Source organism: Oncorhynchus kisutch, linkage group LG2 (genome assembly GCF_002021735.2).
Source record: "Oncorhynchus kisutch isolate 150728-3 linkage group LG2, Okis_V2, whole genome shotgun sequence".
NCBI lineage: Eukaryota > Metazoa > Chordata > Actinopteri > Salmoniformes > Salmonidae > Oncorhynchus > Oncorhynchus kisutch.
Window position 1 is genome coordinate 66,837,405 of NC_034175.2, and position 17,460 is coordinate 66,854,864.

General features: G+C 47.0%; 1 protein-coding gene across 3 annotated transcripts in view; it reads left to right on the top strand.

Annotated features, from left to right (window-relative positions):
* The window catches only part of LOC109870350 (AF4/FMR2 family member 3), a 38,683-nt gene that overhangs the window by 18,711 nt on the left and 2,512 nt on the right, over positions 1-17,460 (top strand). For all 3 annotated transcript variants that reach the window (XM_031800140.1, XM_031800142.1, XM_031800146.1), the window contains 9 exons: positions 1,267-1,304; positions 3,025-3,229; positions 6,013-8,088; positions 9,295-10,016; positions 10,190-10,450; positions 10,655-10,718; positions 10,959-11,095; positions 11,319-11,390; positions 17,040-17,133. In XM_031800140.1, the coding sequence (XP_031656000.1) occupies positions 1,267-1,304; positions 3,025-3,229; positions 6,013-8,088; positions 9,295-10,016; positions 10,190-10,450; positions 10,655-10,718; positions 10,959-11,095; positions 11,319-11,390; positions 17,040-17,133 (3,669 nt within the window). The remainder of the gene's footprint in view (positions 1-1,266; positions 1,305-3,024; positions 3,230-6,012; positions 8,089-9,294; positions 10,017-10,189; positions 10,451-10,654; positions 10,719-10,958; positions 11,096-11,318; positions 11,391-17,039; positions 17,134-17,460) is intronic.

Here is a 17,460-nt window from a genome sequence, read left to right on the forward strand (position 1 = left end):
GCTTGGTTGTGTGTACTTTGTGCTTGGTTGTGTGTACTTTGTACTTGGTTGTGTGTACTTTGTACTTGGTTGTGTGTACTTTGTACTTGGTTGTGTGTACTTTGTGCTTGGTTGTGTGTACTTTGTACTTGGTTGTGTGTACTTTGTACTTGGTTGTGTGTACTTTGTACTTGGTTGTGTGTACTTTGTACTTGGTTGTGTGTACTTTGTACTTGGTTGTGTGTACTTTGTGCTTGGTTGTGTGTACTTTGTACTTGGTTGTGTGTACTTTGTACTTGGTTGTGTGTACTTTGTACTTGGTTGTGTGTACTTTGTACTTGGTTGTGTGTACTTTGTACTTGGTTGTGTGTAGTTTGTGCTTGGTTGTGTGTACTTTGTGCTTGGTTGTGTGTACTTTGTACTTGGTTGTGTGTACTTTGTACTTGGTTGTGTGTACTTTGTGCTTGGTTGTGTGTACTTTGTACTTGGTTGTGTGTACTTTGTACTTGGTTGTGTGTACTTTGTGCTGCCTCACTTGTTCTTTGGGCATTTATTTTTTGTGACGCGGTTGCATCCTGTTTTAATAATTGCCTGAGTAAAGTGCTTAGTCCACTCATCTCTGCTCTCCTGCGCCTGACTTCCATTCACCAGCTACACCCACCGGTTGACAGCATTCGTAAATTCATCAGTTATTCTGCGTTCTGGTACACTCAGACGAGAGTGCTCTGAAACAGCTGTTGCAGTGACATTCTATTGAAATGGATACTTTCACAGTGGAGCCTTTTGTTAAGTTTTACTATGCAATACAGTAGACAGGATTACCTTCACATAATGACCAGCTCAAATAGATAGAAGCGTGTTTTAAGGCAGACCAATCCGAACTCATCTCTCAGCATGTCTAGCCCACTCATTATCTCAGCCAATCATGGCTAGTGGGAAGGTTGCTGACTTTCTCTGTGGCTTAATTATCTAGTCTTGTAATTTAATTGTATTTGTATTTACAAACGTCGTACAGGTTTGTAATTAAGGCACATGAATGTTTACAAGATCGAGACGGCATTTCTGCTAAAAAAGCACATTTTGAATTAAAAAAAAGTTTCTGTTCAAACGGCTCTCCTGTGAAGTAGTGACATGCACCTAGTTTCCTGAAACGGGTCACATATTGTTTTCACCTATCCAATGGCAGGTCAATATGGGCAGCACAGGGTTAACACTACTTGCTCATGGTTACACGCTAATGAATGATGCCAGTCTCTCTTGTCTCCTTTTCTGTCATCTCTCTACTAGGACCCTGAGCAGTCAGCCTCCTGGACTGGTAACAATAGGTACTGCATTGTGTGTGTTTGTCCTGATTGTCTAGTCACTTTTACCCAAACCCACAGTACATGTACATACTACCGCAGTTACCTTGACTACCTTTACTGTAGTTACCTAGACTACCTCGTTCCCCTGCACATTGACTCATTACCAGTGCCCCTTAGATAGAGCCTTGTTACCGGTACCCCTTAGATAGAGCCTTGTTACCGGAACCCCTTGGATAGAGCCTTGTTACCGGCACCCCTTGGATAGAGCCTTGTTACCGGTACCACTTGGATAGAGCCTTGTTACCGGAACCCCTTGGATAGAGCCTTGTTACCGGCACCCCTTGGATAGAGCCTTGTTACCGGTACCACTTGGATAGAGCCTTGTTACCGGCACCCCTTGGATAGAGCCTTGTTACCGGTACCCCTTGGATAGAGCCTCGTTACCGGAACCCCTTAGATAGAGCCTCGTTACCGGAACCCCTTAGATAGAGCCTTGTTACCGGAACCTCTTAGATAGAGCCTCGTTACCGGAACCCCTTGGATAGAGCCTCGTTACCGGAACCCCTTAGATAGAGCCTCGTTACCGGAACCCCTTAGATAGAGCCTCGTTACCGGAACCCCTTAGATAGAGCCTCGTTACCGGAACCCCTTAGATAGAGCCTTGTTACCGGAACCCCTTAGATAGAGCCTCGTTACCGGAACCCCTTGGATAGAGCCTCGTTACCGGAACCCCTTAGATAGAGCCTTGTTACCGGAACCCCTTAGATAGAGCCTCGTTACCGGAACCTCTTAGATAGAGCCTCGTTACCGGAACCCCTTGGATAGAGCCTCGTTACCCGAACCCCTTAGATAGAGCCTCATTACCGGAACCCCTTAGATAGAGCCTCGTTACCGGAACCCCTTAGATAGAGCCTCGTTACCGGAACCCCTTAGATAGAGCCTTGTTACCGGAACCCCTTAGATAGAGCCTCGTTACCGGAACCCCTTGGATAGAGCCTCGTTACCGGAACCCCTTGGATAGAGCCTCGTTACCGGAACCCCTTAGATAGAGCCTCGTTACTGGAACCCCTTGGATAGAGCCTCGTTACCGGAACCCCTTGGATAGAGCCTCGTTACCGGAACCCCTTAGATAGAGCCTTGTTACCGGAACCCCTTAGATAGAGCCTTGTTACCGGAACCCCTTAGATAGAGCCTCGTTACCGGAACCCCTTGGATAGAGCCTTGTTACCGGAACCCCTTAGATAGAGCCTCGTTATTGTTCTTTTATTTCTATTTCCTTTTTATTTAGTGATATTGTTTTTACTCTGCGTTGTTGGGAAAGGCTTGTAGGTCAACATTTCACAGTAAAGTCTACACCTGTTCTAATTCAGGAAGCAATATGAAGGTGTGGAATGTGACAGTTGGATGGTAGACCAATCCATGTTATCTTTCTCCTGGTCACTCTTAAACAGACGCACACTGATAGTGATTAATGAAGAGGGCCAGAGTTTGAGCGTCCACAAATTGTTTGTACCGTATGTATGTTCGTGCAACTGTGCGTGTTTGTGCGTGCCTGTGCATCTGTGTATGTGTGTGTGTGTGTGTGTGTGTGTGTGTGTGTGTGTGTGTGTGTGTGTGTGTGTGTGTGTGTGTGTCTCTGTGTGTGTCTCTGTGTGTGTCTCTGTGTGTGTCTCTGTGTGTGTCTGTGTGTCTCTGTGTCTAAGCTGACCCCTTTCTGGTGCGTGTGTTTATTGATTGACAGTCTGTCGGAGCAGCACACACACACACATGGTGGGAGGGTGAGACATTCATGCTCAGACTCTTCAGGCACAGACTCTTCAGGCTCAGACTCCTCCAGTGAGTCGGAGGAGGAGAGCAGTAGCCAGCGCCTTCATAGCCCCAGCCCAGAAACACACTCCGATCCTGGGACACCCACCGACGCTCAGTCCCTCAGCTGCACCGAGGAGGTAGTACCACCACGATCACTGTCTGTCACACTGCTGTCTGTCTGTATACCATATCTCTCTCTCTTTAGCTACCTCTCTCTCTCATGGCGTTTCTCATTCTGTTTCTTTCTAGATTTTTCTCTCTCCCTTTAGCCCCTTCCACACTTTTTTCTACCTCCCCCTTTTTCTCTCTCCCTCCCCTCATTTAGAATTCTCACTCTCTCTCTCTCTCGCTCTCGCTCTCGCTCTTGCTCTTGCTCTTGCTCTTGCTCTTGCTCTTGCTCTTGCTCTTGCTCTTGCTCTTGCTCTCACTCTCGCTCTCGCTCTCGCTCTCTCTCTCTCTCTCTCTCTCTCTCTCTCTCTCTCTCTCTCTGTCTCTCTCTGTCTCTCTCTCTGGGTGAGGCGGGGAGGGGTATGCAGGGAGAGGGGGGTAGGGGAGGGGTATGTAGGGGGAGGGGGAGGCAGGGGGTGGGGGAGGGTTGTGCAGGGTGAGGGGAGTTGCTGTAGGAATTAGAGTTTGGGCGTCACGTGAACAAGCCCAGTCCCAAAGAGGAAAGCCCATGGGAGTTGGGAGTCCCGGAGATTCGGTTTCATGCTAACATTGCGTTAGTACGTAGTTAGCATGACAGTCTCTCCCACACTAATAACCAACAGCAGACTCTCCCTGCTATACTATCTTACACTAAAGTAAAGGTAAGACCAACTTTAAAATGGAAGTTTCATTGGCAGTGAGTTACAAGCATGTAAATGCTCAGTAGAGAGAGACCTATAAGGACCTTTTACACCACTGCTTATAGACAGACCACTCTCTCGCTCAATTGGAGAGGGAGAGAGAGGTGTGTGTGTGTGTGGGGGGGGGGGTGTATTGTCAATGGAGGGGGACAGCAGTTGGGGGTGTAGGTTAGCTATGCAGAGAGAGCTGAGTAGGATAAACCTGCTTCTCCTGTCTGTATGAATGGAAGCTCCTGTGTGTCTGTGTATGACCATAGCTGGCTCTATTCATGCAGTATATCAGGCCCCTATAGAGGTGGTGGGAGTGAGAGTGGTGGTGCGGGGGTGGGAGCCCCATGTGTTTTTCATCTACGTTGAGCGAATGAGCGTTATAGTGTCTCCCAAGGAGGAGGAGTGAGGGGGGATAGCGCTCCAGAGCTCCAGTTAGAGACGGGGAGGGAGGGGACAGAGAGGGTACAAGAGATGCAGTGTCTTCTCTGGAAAAGAGGGTGAGGGGAAGGGGGGCGTGACCTGGGATGGGGGCGTGACCTGGGAGGAGAGCAGTGGAGGAGTAGTTTAAATTAGCTCTGGTCAGCTACTGGAGAGAGGGGTGGAGAGAGAAGGGTAGAGAAGGGGGGGGGAGAGAGAGAGGAAAAAATAGAAAATAATTAGAGAGTAGGAAAGTAATTGTACCCTCCACCAGTGAGTATATCCTCTTCTTTTTAAAGCTCTTCTATTCTTTCTTGATTAATGAGTGAGTTGTTAGGCAGAATAAACAGCATGTGTGTGTGTGGGCGGGGGGTTATCGTCTGTCAGGGCAGATGTGTGTAGATTCCAGAGAAAGTAGAAAAGGAAGGAAGGTTGAAGAAGCAGCCACTGTTTTTAAAACTGGTCTTCTTAGACTCTGGTTGAACGAGTGGTAGTTTTGACAGTGCGTTGTCTTAATGTACGTGTGCAGTGTAGATTAGAGCAGTTTAGAAAATTGCAGTTTTGACAGTGGTGATAAGAATGAAGCTGGGACTGTGAGTAAGAAATGTGGGTACTGTTTGTATGGTTTTGAGTGTGTTTTGTGTTTTGAAATATTCCAGTGTGTGTCATATTTTTTCAGGGAATCTATCATTTACCCCTGTCACTGTTGCTTCCTCTCTCATTCTCCTCTCTCTCATTCTCCTCTCTCTCATTCTCCTCTCTCATTCTCCTCTCTCTCATTCTCCTCTCTCTCATTCTCCTCTCTCTCATTCTCCTCTCTCTCATTCTCCTCTCTCTCATTCTCCTCTCTCATTCTCCTCTCTCTCATTCTCCTCTCTCTCATTCTCCTCTCTCTCATTCTCCTCTCTCTCATTCTCCTCTCTCTCATTCTCCTCTCTCATTCTCCTCTCTCTCATTCTCCTCTCTCTCATTCTCCTCTCTCTCATTCTCCTCTCTCATTCTCCTCTCTCTCATTCTCCTCTCTCTCATTCTCCTCTCTCTCATTCTCCTCTCTCTCATTCTCCTCTCTCTCATTCTCCTCTCTCTCATTCTCCTCTCTCTCATTCTCCTCTCTCTCATTCTCCTCTCTCATTCTCCTCTCTCATTCTCCTCTCTCTCATTCTCCTCTCTCTCATTCTCCTCTCTCTCATTCCGTACTCTATCCCTCCCTCCCCTTCAGAATTCTCTCTCTTCACAGAAAGAAGTGAGCAAACAACAGATCCTTCTCTTCCTCCTTCCCTCCTGTTCCCCTCCTTACACAACTTTATTAAACATGTAGTTTTCTTAAAATATATATATATATATATATTGCACTGGCCATTCAACATATCAATATTTTTGTGGGGAAAAGCTCATCTGTATATTTATAAATAGTGTTTCTTGCTGCTCAGGAAGATTGTTGTTTTTGGCTTAACCCCTGTTTTCATTGAATATAGTTCAATCACTTTCTGCAAGTTACTAACAGTGGAAGTTAGTGTTTAAAACCAATGTGAATGTATCAAAGTCAACCTGACTTGTTCTTCACAAAAAGCATGATCCCTCTCCTTTGCTGTTCCTACTGGACTGTTTCTCTACTCATTCCTCTCTCCTTAAATATCCCTCTCCATCCTCCTCTCTTTTCTCAGACAGATCACCCCCCCACCTCTCAGTGGCAGCTGGATAAGTGGCTGAAGAAAGTCAGAAAAAAATCCTCCTCCTGGGAATCCAGCAACCGTGACCACACCCAGAGAGCTACAGAACACAGCTCGCCCTCCCCAGACCCCCACAGACCCCCGTCTCCAGCCAGATCCTGGGGGACCAGAGAGGACTACAGCCCCGGCCAGAGCCCTGTTCCCAGCCCACACTTCAACTACAGCCCCAGGCATAGCCCTCGGCCTAGCCCTCGGCCTAGCCCTGGCTACAGCCCCTGTCCCAGTCCTTGCCACAGCCCAAGACACAGCCCCATCCTTAGCCCGGTCCCCAGTGTCTGTCTGAGTCCCTGCTTCAGCCAAAGAGCCAACCGTGACCCTAGCCCCATACCCCGACACCCCCCTAAGAGTCCTAGTCCCAGCCTTACTCAGTCTAGCTCCCGTCACTATCCTCAAGTTCAGAGTCTTCATCAGGAAAGCTTCAGGCCTCTCACGCGGCCTAGCTTAACATCCAGCCCGAGCCATAGACCCAAAATCAGGATCGCACCTGCTCCCAGCTTTGAGTCCAAGAGCAAACTGAGGCACAGTTCCTCTCCCCAGCCTCCACTTCAGCACGGCTCCAGGCCTAAACCCAAACAGAGCCAATCTGTTCCCACTCCCAAGAACACAGCCAAGGCAGCCCCTGCGCTGAGCACTGAGCCGAGCCACAGACCCAGACCTAGTCCCAACTCCAGTCCCAGGCTTCATTCTCAGCCTAGGTTGAAACACAACCCCATCCTAGCACTCAAAACCAGCCAACAACTAACAACCTCTGGACAAAGGCCCAAGGAGAGTAGCAGACTCAGCCACAATTCCAACTCCAAACCCAGGCCCAAGTTTGGGCCTAGTTTGACAACCAGCCTCAGTACCAGTCCCAGTCCCACACCCAGGGCCAAGACCTTACCTCCCGCAGACCCTAGCAGAGAGACCAGCAGCAGAGTTGGTCGCAGTTCCAAATCGAGTCCCAAGCCACATTCTCGGCCGATCTCCAAAGCTGGTTCTGGGCCTAGCTCTAGATCCAGCCCCAGTCCTATACCCAAAGTCAAGTCCCGGGAGAACCCTGCTCCCCACCCAAAGCCTCCACAGAGGAAGCCCCAATCCAGGGAGAGAGAACGGGAGGTGGACAACCGGAGAGAGACCCAGGCAGCAGACAGGAAGGCAGACAGGCAGGCAGAGGGAAGGGGGCGGGGTAATGTAGAGAGACAGGGAGAGAGGCCAGGGGAGAAACAGGGAGAGAGAAGACTGGCAGAGGATAAGTTGCCAAGACGCCCCTGGGTCCAGAGTTCAGAGGAGGAAGAGGACGTAGAGGAGAGAAAGAGGAGGAGGGAGGAGAGAGAGAAGGAGGAGAAGAGGAGGAGGAGGAAGGAGCAGCAACAGCAGAGAGGTGAATGGCAGGCGGTCCAGCCCAAGCAGAGACCTCACACCAACAGCGAGCGACTCCGCAATCCCATTGATCCACAACACCACGGGACTAAGAAAAAGAGGAGGAGGAAGAGTGAGGAGGAAGAGAGAGAGTCTCAGCTGGACACTTCCCCTCCGCCGTCGCCCTCCTCCCCCACACCTGTCATCCCTCCCACAGATTCCTCTTCTTCATCATCTTCCTCATCAGAGTCCGACTCGGAGCCCAGTCTGCCTCCCAACGTCGCCAAAGTCCCAGCAGACTCCACGTCCAGCCAGCGTCCTATCCCCAGGAGAGGGCACCAGGGCCCTGGGAGGCCTTCAGACATCAGGCCAGGAGTGCTCTACCCCACTGCCACATCCAACCAAGACCACGGGCCGCAGAGCCAGGCAAAGCAGAAACTCTACACCTTGGTCCCATTTGGGCGTAGTGAGCAAGCCCCATCCTCACACCGAGGCCTGAGGAATCTGGTGGTGCAGTTAAACCTCTCCCTACTCAGCAGAGTCCCTGATACTACGACAGACACCCCAGCCTCTCACAAACACCCCTCCTCTTCCTCTTCCAAGCAAAAAGAGGCCATGAGACACCTGTACACCCCAGAGACAGAGGGAGGAGACAGCAGGAGGAAACGGAAGGTAACACACATTTCTCTTTTTCTGTGTAAACAAGGTAGTTGTACTGTAACTAGTTTATCATGGAATATTAATGTCACCCTTTACTGAGTCCTGAGGTCACTGTTGATTCCGAAATACAATAGGCTGGTGTCTGTGATGTAGTGGTAAATGCTGTTTACTCTCCACTACATCTCTGGTGATGTTGCTTCAGAACTGCAATACCCTGAAATCCGTGGTGTTGCTTCAGAAGAATTGCAATAGCCTGGTGTCCATCACTGTTGCTTTAGAACTATAGTAGCCTGGTGTCCATCACTGTTGTTTAGAACTATAGTAGCCTGGTGTCCATCACTGTTGCTTTAGAACTATAGTAGCCTGGTGTCCATCACTGTTGCTTTAGAACTATAGTAGCCTGGTGTCCATCACTGTTGTTTAGAACTATAGTAGCCTGGTGTCCATCACTGTTGCTTTAGAACTATAGTAGCCTGGTGTCCATCACTGTTGCTTTAGAACAATAGTAGCCTGGTGTCCATCACTGTTGCTTTAGAACTATAGTAGCCTGGTGTCCATCACTGTTGCTTTAGAACTATAGTAGCCTGGTGTCCATCACTGTTGTTTAGAACTATAGTAGCCTGGTGTCCATCACTGTTGCTTTAGAACTATAGTAGCCTGGTGTCCATCACTGTTGCTTTAGAACAATAGTAGCCTGGTGTCCATCACTGTTGCTTTAGAACTATATTAGCCTGGTGTCCATCACTGTTGCTTTAGAACTATAGTAGCCTGGTGTCCATCACTGTTGCTTTAGAACTATAGTAGCCTGGTGTCCATCACTGTTGCTTTAGAACTATAGTAGCCTGGTGTCCCTCACTGTTGCTTTAGAACTATAGTAGCCTGGTGTCCATCACTGTTGCTTTAGAACTATAGTAGCCTGGTGTCCATCACTGTTGCTTAAGAACTATAGTAGCCTGGTGTCCATCACTGTTGCTTTAGAACTATAGTAGCCTGGTGTCCATCACTGTTGCTTTAGAACTATAGTGGCCTGGTGTCCATCACTGTTGCTTTAGAACTATAGTAGCCTGGTGTCCATCACTGTTGCTTTAGAACTATAGTGGCCTGGTGTCCATCACTGTTGCTTTAGAACTATAGTGGCCTGGTGTCCATCACTGTTGCTTTAGAACTATAGTGGCCTGGTGTTCGTTGTTCAACTATAATGTGTGTGTTTCTTCCTAGTCAGAGAATGGAATCCAGCACCACAGAGAGAGTAAGAGGAGTAACTCCCAAACCAACGGCCCCTCAGCCCACACAGAGTCTACAGCTAACAGAGAGAGTAAGAGGAGTAACTCCCAAACCAACGGCCCCTCAGCCCACACAGAGTCTACAGCTAACAGAGAGAGTAAGAGGAGTAACTCCCAAACCAACGGCCCCTCAGCCCACACAGAGTCTACAGCTAACAGAGAGAGTAAGAGGAGTAACTCCCAAACCAACGGCCCCTCAGCCCACACAGAGTCTACAGCTAACAGAGAGAGTAAGAGGAGTAACTCCCAAACCAACGGCCCCTCAGCCCACACAGAGTCTACAGCTAACAGAGAGAGTAAGAGGAGTAACTCCCAAACCAACGGCCCCTCAGCCCACACAGAGTCTACAGCTAACAGAGAGAGTAAGCGGAGTAACTCCCAAACCAACGGCCCCTCAGCCCACACAGAGTCTACAGCTAACAGAGAGAGTAAGAGGAGTAACTCCCAAACCAACGGCCCCTCAGCCCACACAGAGTCTACAGCTAACAGAGAGAGTAAGAGGAGTAACTCCCAAACCAACGGCCCCTCAGCCCACACAGAGTCTACAGCTAACAGAGAGAGTAAGAGGAGTAACTCCCAAACCAACGGCCCCTCAGCCCACACAGAGTCTACAGCTAACAGATGTCTAGACCCCCACACAGATGCCAGACACAACAGGTGAGGCTGGAACGCACACTCTCATACACATTCTCATACACACTTATACACACTCTCATAAACACTTATACACACTCTCATAAACACTTATACCCACTCATACATAAAACAGGCATACAGACTGTAAAAAGTACTGACTGTGTCTTTGGGTGGGGGGGTGTATGTGTGAGCAGGTTCTTGGAGGACTACCTAGACAGTAAGAGGCCACTGTCCCCCCTGTCCCCTCTCTCTGACACCCCGGACCCCACCAAGCCTCCCATCAAAAGACAGCCCCCAGTGCAGCACTACACAAACAGTGAGGTGCCCAGGACCCATGCTAAGATGGAGGTGGAGTGTGTAGGTGTGTCAGGGAAGCCCCCGCACATGTGTGAATCCTGGGGACCTCCTTTACAACGGGCAGGGAGCCAGAGAGGAACTGTACTCAACCATGAACCGTGAGTGACTGACTGACTAAAATTAGACCCCTTTTGGTCCTCATGAACCACATTCTACAGCCCAACATATACCACCAGAAGCAGTCTGTAGCTGTCACACAGTAACATGTGTCTGACATTTACTATACTACTCTCTCTCTCTCTCTCTCTCTCTCTCTCTCTCTCTCTCTCTCTCTCTCTCTCTCTCTCTCCATCCCTATCTAGCCCACACCATGCTGAGTACTACATGCATGAGGCCAAGAGAATGAAGCACCGTGCAGATGCCATGGTAAGACTGGGTTAGGACTGGGTTAGGACTGGGTTAGGACTGGGTCAGGACCAGAGGGACTGTTCTAACACTGAAATAGGACAGTTACAAATGTTTTAAAGATGTCTTGGACAATTAGTACAACTTTACAGCTGGTTTAAAATAAGGACCCTGTCATGAAATGACTTGATTAAGTGGCTAGAGAGAGCTCTCATATCTCACATATCACTTGCAAAATGTCTCTCTCTGTCTCTGTCTCAGGTGGATAAGCTGGGGAAGGCAGTGAACTATGTGGATGCTGCTCTCTCCTTCATGGAGTGTGGCAAAGCTATGGAGGAGGGACCACTGGAGGACAAGTCTCCCTATACCATGTACACAGAGACGGTAGAGCTCATCAGGTGAGATACACACACACACACACACACACACACACACACACACACACACACACACACACACACACACACACACACACACACACACACACACACACACACACACACACACACACACACATGTGCACACACACACACACACACACACACACACACACACACACACACACACACACACACACACACACACACACACACTTTAACAGTGATCCTCTGGTGTTGTCAGGTATGCCATGAGGCTGAAGAACCACTCTGGTCCTGGGGCCAGACAGGAAGACAAACAGCTGGCCGTACTGTGGTAAGTGTGTCACTAGCAACAGTCATCTAAACGTATAAAAGGTCAAAAATACAGTTCTGATCAATATACAGTAACAGCTGCATAATGGAAGAATATTGGCTGAAATATAGAACATAAACCATTATTTAATAAGATCCCGAAAATCTATGGCATCTTAAGTATTCAATTTAATGTTAACTATATATGGTTTTAGAAATAAAAAAATGACATGAAATTAGGCCTATACTCTATGCAACCAGCATCTTTCTAGTCCTCAACCACACCCCACAATCTCCCATAGCTTTCCCCATGGCTTTCACTCATATTCCTGATTTGTTTTTGTCAAATCTGTTTGCATATTCAACATTAGGTCGAGACTGTATTTAAGAAAAGGACCTAACCTAAACCCCCTGCTCTAGATTTTTTTTTATGCAAAAATGGTTTAGTTGGTTATTCATTTTCCAGAGCGGATTCCCTTGTGGTTGAGTTAGCCTACTTTTTTCTCTTGTGATATAAGTATTATGTCTGTGTGTTTCGTCCCTGTCCAAGTGTCAGTGCAGTAGATCCTGGTCCAAGCATCAGCGTGGAAATAGATTCCGATCAAAACCCTGTACCACTGTTGACATTTTGAAGGGGACTGGCATGTGTGTGAGCGGACATAGTGCACGTTGGCACGATCATAACATCTACAAGCAAGTGTTCAAATGTGCATTGCTTTCTTTCTAAATAAATCGATCCACCAACAACCCGGACAACGCTGGGCCAATTGTGCGCCACCCCATGGGTCTCCCAGTCGCGTCTGTCTGCGACAGAGCCTGGACTCAAACCAGGATTTCTACTGGCAGAGCTAGCACTGCGATGCAGTGCCTTAGACCACTGCGCCACACTGGAGGCCCCAGATTGCCCGTTTAACATATTGTGATTTGGCCCAAGTGATTCTGTTGCAATTTGAGAGATGGCACTCTGTGTTACATATTGTTTTGGTATAGCGGGCATCATCACCTTTGCTTAAAAGGCAAATGTGAGAGTACAGAAATACTGCTGTAAATATACACATTTCTGAGAATATGACAACCATGTCCTGGCCTATGTTTCTAACAGAAGCAACACTACCCCTGGCCTATGTTTCTATCAGAAGCAACATGACCTCTGGCCTATGTTTCTATCAGAAGCAACACTACCCCTGGCCTATGTTTCTATCAGAAGCAACACTACCCCTGGCCTATGTTTCTATCAGAAGCAACACTACCCCTGGCCTATGCTTCTATCAGAAGCAACACTACCCCTGGCCTATGTTTCTATCAGAAGCAACACTACCCCTGGCCTATGTTTCTATCAGAAGCAACACTACCCCTGGCCTATGTTTCTATCAGAAGCAACACTACCCCTGGCCTATGTTTCTATCAGAAGCAACACTACCCCTGGCCTATGTTTCTATCAGAAGCAACACTACCCCTGGCCTATGTTTCTATCAGAAGCAACACTACCCCTGGCCTATGTTTCTATCAGAAGCAACACTACCCCTGGCCTATGTTTCTATCAGAAGCAACACTACCCCTGGCCTATGTTTCTATCAGAAGCAACACTACCCCTGGCCTATGTTTCTATCAGAAGCAACACTACCCCTGGCCTATGTTTCTATCAGAAGCAACACTACCCCTGGCCTATGTTTCTATCAGAAGCAACACTACCCCTGGCCTATGTTTCTATCAGAAGCAACACTACCCCTGGCCTATGTTTCTATCAGAAGCAACACTACCCCTGGCCTATGTTTCTATCAGAAGCAACACTACCCCTGGCCTATGTTTCTATCAGAAGCAACACTACCCCTGGCCTATGTTTCTATCAGAAGCAACACTACCCCTGTGTTTCTATCAGAAGCAACACTACCCCTGGCCTATGTTTCTATCAGAAGCAACACTACCCCTGTGTTTCTATCAGAAGCAACACTACCCCTGGCCTATGTTTCTATCAGAAGCAACACTACCCCCGGCCTATGTTTCTATCAGAAGCAACACTACCCCTGGCCTATGTTTCTATCAGAAGCAACACTACCCCTGGCCTATGTTTCTATCAGAAGCAACACTACCCCTGGCCTATGTTTCTATCAGAAGCAACACTACCCCTGGCCTATGTTTCTATCAGAAGCAACACTACCCCTGGCCTATGTTTCTATCAGAAGCAACATGACCCCTGGCCTATGTTTCTATCAGAAGCAACATGACCCCTGGCCTATGTTTCTATCAGAAGCAACACTACCCCTGGCCTATGTTTCTATCAGAAGCAACACTACCCCTGGCCTATGTTTCTATCAGAAGCAACACTACCCCTGGCCTATGTTTCTATCAGAAGCAACACTACCCCTGGCCTATGTTTCTATCAGAAGCAACACTACCCCGGCCTATGTTTCTATCAGAAGCAACACTACCCCTGGCCTATGTTTCTATCAGAAGCAACACTACCCCTGGCCTATGTTTCTATCAGAAGCAACACTACCCCTGGCCTATGTTTCTATCAGAAGCAACACTACCCCTGGCCTATGTTTCTATCAGAAGCAACACTACCCCTGGCCTATGTTTCTATCAGAAGCAACACTACCCCTGGCCTATGTTTCTATCAGAAGCAACACTACCCCTGGCCTATGTTTCTATCAGAAGCAACACTACCCCTGGCCTATGTTTCTATCAGAAGCAACACTACCCCTGGCCTATGTTTCTATCAGAAGCAACACTACCCCTGGCCTATGTTTCTATCAGAAGCAACACTACCCCTGGCCTATGTTTCTATCAGAAGCAACACTACCCCTGGCCTATGTTTCTATCAGAAGCAACACTACCCCTGGCCTATGTTTCTATCAGAAGCAACACTACCCCTGGCCTATGTTTCTATCAGAAGCAACACTACCCCTGGCCTATGTTTCTATCAGAAGCAACACTGCCCCTGGCCTATGTTTCTATCAGAAGCAACACTGCCCCTGGCCTATGTTTCTATCAGAAGCAACACTACCCCTGGCCTATGTTTCTATCAGAAGCAACACTACCCCTGGGCTATGTTTCTATCAGAAGCAACACTACCCCTGGCCTATGTTTCGACCACATATTAGCAATGTTACAGCTAGACGAGAGTTGATGTGATTCTAATCTGGACATGTTTGTTCTACATGGTTCTGTATGTGTGGGTGTGAATTCCATACAGACAATAGAGTTCTCTTTGAGATGCTCAGCTATGTAGAATTCTACCGATTCGAAAATAGAAACTCATTTCTATTAGATAAAATAGATGTGTTGTAACCGTGGCCAAATAATTACATTAACATACTGTATATTGCTAAGAGTGTGAGAGTCGGGTTACTTTCCTATCAGGACTCAAACCCAGGCCACCAGCACCAATGACAAGCACCCTAACCACTGTCCCAATAAGGTATAGCGCTAGAGCAGGGTTCCCCAATTTGGCACACAGGTGGTTTAATTTGGCCCCCCAGATTTTCTGAGAAAAAAAACAATCACGTTTTATTTTGGGGAATTTTCATTGTTGGACATAAGACTATATAAACACCAGGATATCAGCTCCAAGTGATTTGACATTAAGAAATCTGTTAAAATATTCCCATCCATAGTAGAGAAACAAATGTAAGAAAGGTTTTTAATTATTATGTTTAACTCAAATATTATCTCTGTTTGGGCTTCTTGCCGTCTACAACATATTTGTAATTATGTTCTGGGCCCTCTACCATCTGCTCAAGAAACAAATCCTCCCGTGGCTGAATCTAGTTGATGATCACTGCTCTAAGACATGTGCTTATTGGGGCAGTATAGTTTAGCCCCTGTCTAGAATAAACCCTAACCCCTCCTCCCTAGGCACTTGTTCAGATCTAAAACAACTGGATATGTGGAAGCAATAGGGTGAATGCACTTTGAAGTAAATATCAGCTCTGGTAAAAGTACACTCAAGAAAATATTTGATTGATCCTAGTGATTGAGGAGTGTCATTAAACCAGGTTAATATGCCCCACCAATATTAGACTTTACAGAAAGCCCTTGAAATAAGTAAATCAACTCCATGATAGAATAGTCAAATCAAATATTAACTCCAACAGTGTAGCAGGAAAATCTGAATGCTGTGAACCAAGAGGTTGTGAGTTCAAATCCAACCTGAGGACATGTTGGATAATAATTACTGTATACATGCACAATGTCATCGAACATGTAAGGTGAAGCACTGTGTACAAGATTCCCTAAACTTGCCAACAGACTAAAAGAGCTGTGATTGGATCAGTGGTTCTTCAGTCAAGGTCTTGATATGCTTGGCAACAAGCTGTCATGAAAATTGTTTTGGGGGGGAGAATGTTTCTTTGGGACCATCAGGTGACGTCCTTTTCTTTATTTGAACTTTATTTAAGTCAGTTAAGATTTGTTATTTATTTACAATGACGGCCTACCCCGGCCAAACTCGGACGTTGCTGGGCCAATTGTGCGCCGCCCAATCACAGCCTGATGTGATGCAGCCTGGATTGGATCCAGATACTGCAGTGACACCTCTTGCACTGAGATGCAGTGTCTTAGACCACTGCGCCAGTCGGGAGCCATGACAACTGATACACACAAATGCTCTTGCAACATCTCATGAAACGTGTCTAGAACATTAATATCTTACATTCTGACAACATGTTCTGTGTATGTTTGGTGGAACATTGATGGAATATTGTCCTAACCCTCAGAGAACTGGACACATGTAAAGTCACATAAAACGCTTCTAGAACATTAAGGTTGTATATTCTGAGAACATTGTAACCACGTTCTAGATCAGTTCTGTTTGACACTAAGTGAATGATCCCCTAACTTTGCCACCAAAACATGCTTTTCTCAATGTTTTCTAACGACATGCCATTGACTTGGAGTAAAGCTAGAGTTTCTATGCATGCGGATGACTCAACACTGTACATGTCAGCTACTACCGTGACTTAAATGACTGCAACACTAAACCAAGATCTGCAGTTAGTTTCAGAATGGGTGGCTAGAAATAAGTTAGCCTAAATATATCTAAAACTAAAAGTATTGTATTTGGAACAAAACACCCACTAAAACCTAAACCTCAACTAAATCTGGTAATACATTATGTGGAAATTGAGCAAGTTGAGATGACTAAACTGCTTGGAGTAACACTAGACTGTAAACTGTCTTGGGCAAAACATATTGATGCAGTAGTAGCTAAGATGGGGAGAAGTCTGTCTATAATAAAGCGATGCTCTGTCTTCTTAACAACAATCAACAAGGCAGGTCCTACAGGCCCTAGTTTTGTCACACCTTGACTACTGTTCAGTCGTGTGGTCAAGTGCCACAAAAAATAACTTAGGAAAATTGCAATTGGCTCAGAACAGGGCAGCACGGCTGGCCCTTGGATATATACGGAGAGCTACACAGGAAACATTACAAAACGTTTTCCCTCCCTACAATTGTTAGCTGAGTAGTGAGGTACTGCTCCGTGTCAGCTGTCATAGGCAGCCTTGCTGTATGGAGAAGAAGGTGCTTTCTGTATCCATAAGTGTCTGGATATCTGTGTCCTTTGAATATTTTAATCCTTCTCAACTGTAATGGGATTTGTGGACTCAAATAAGGTATTTCAAATGTGTGTTTGTGTGTGGCTGTGTGTGTGTGTGTGTGTGTTCCCTAGTTTCCGGTGCCTTGCTCTCCTGTACTGGCAGATGTTTCGTCTGAAGAAGGACCTAGCCATGAAGTACTCCAAAGCTCTAGTGGAGTACTTTAAGGTACAAACCTCATCCTCACCCTTATCCTCTCCCTCACCCTCACCATGAAGTACTCCAAAGCTCTAGTGGACTACTTTAAGGTACAAGCCTCATCCTCACCCTTATCCTCTCCCTCACCCTGAAGTACTCCAAGCTCTACTGGAGTACTTTAAGGTACAAGCCTCATCCCCACCCTTATCCTCTCCCTCACCCTAACCCTGAAGTACTCCAAAGCTCTAGTGGACTACTTTAAGGTACAAACCTCATCCTCACCCTTATCCTCTCCCTCACCCTGAAGTACTCCAAAGCTCTAGTGGAGTACTTTAAGGTACAAACCTCACCAGCACC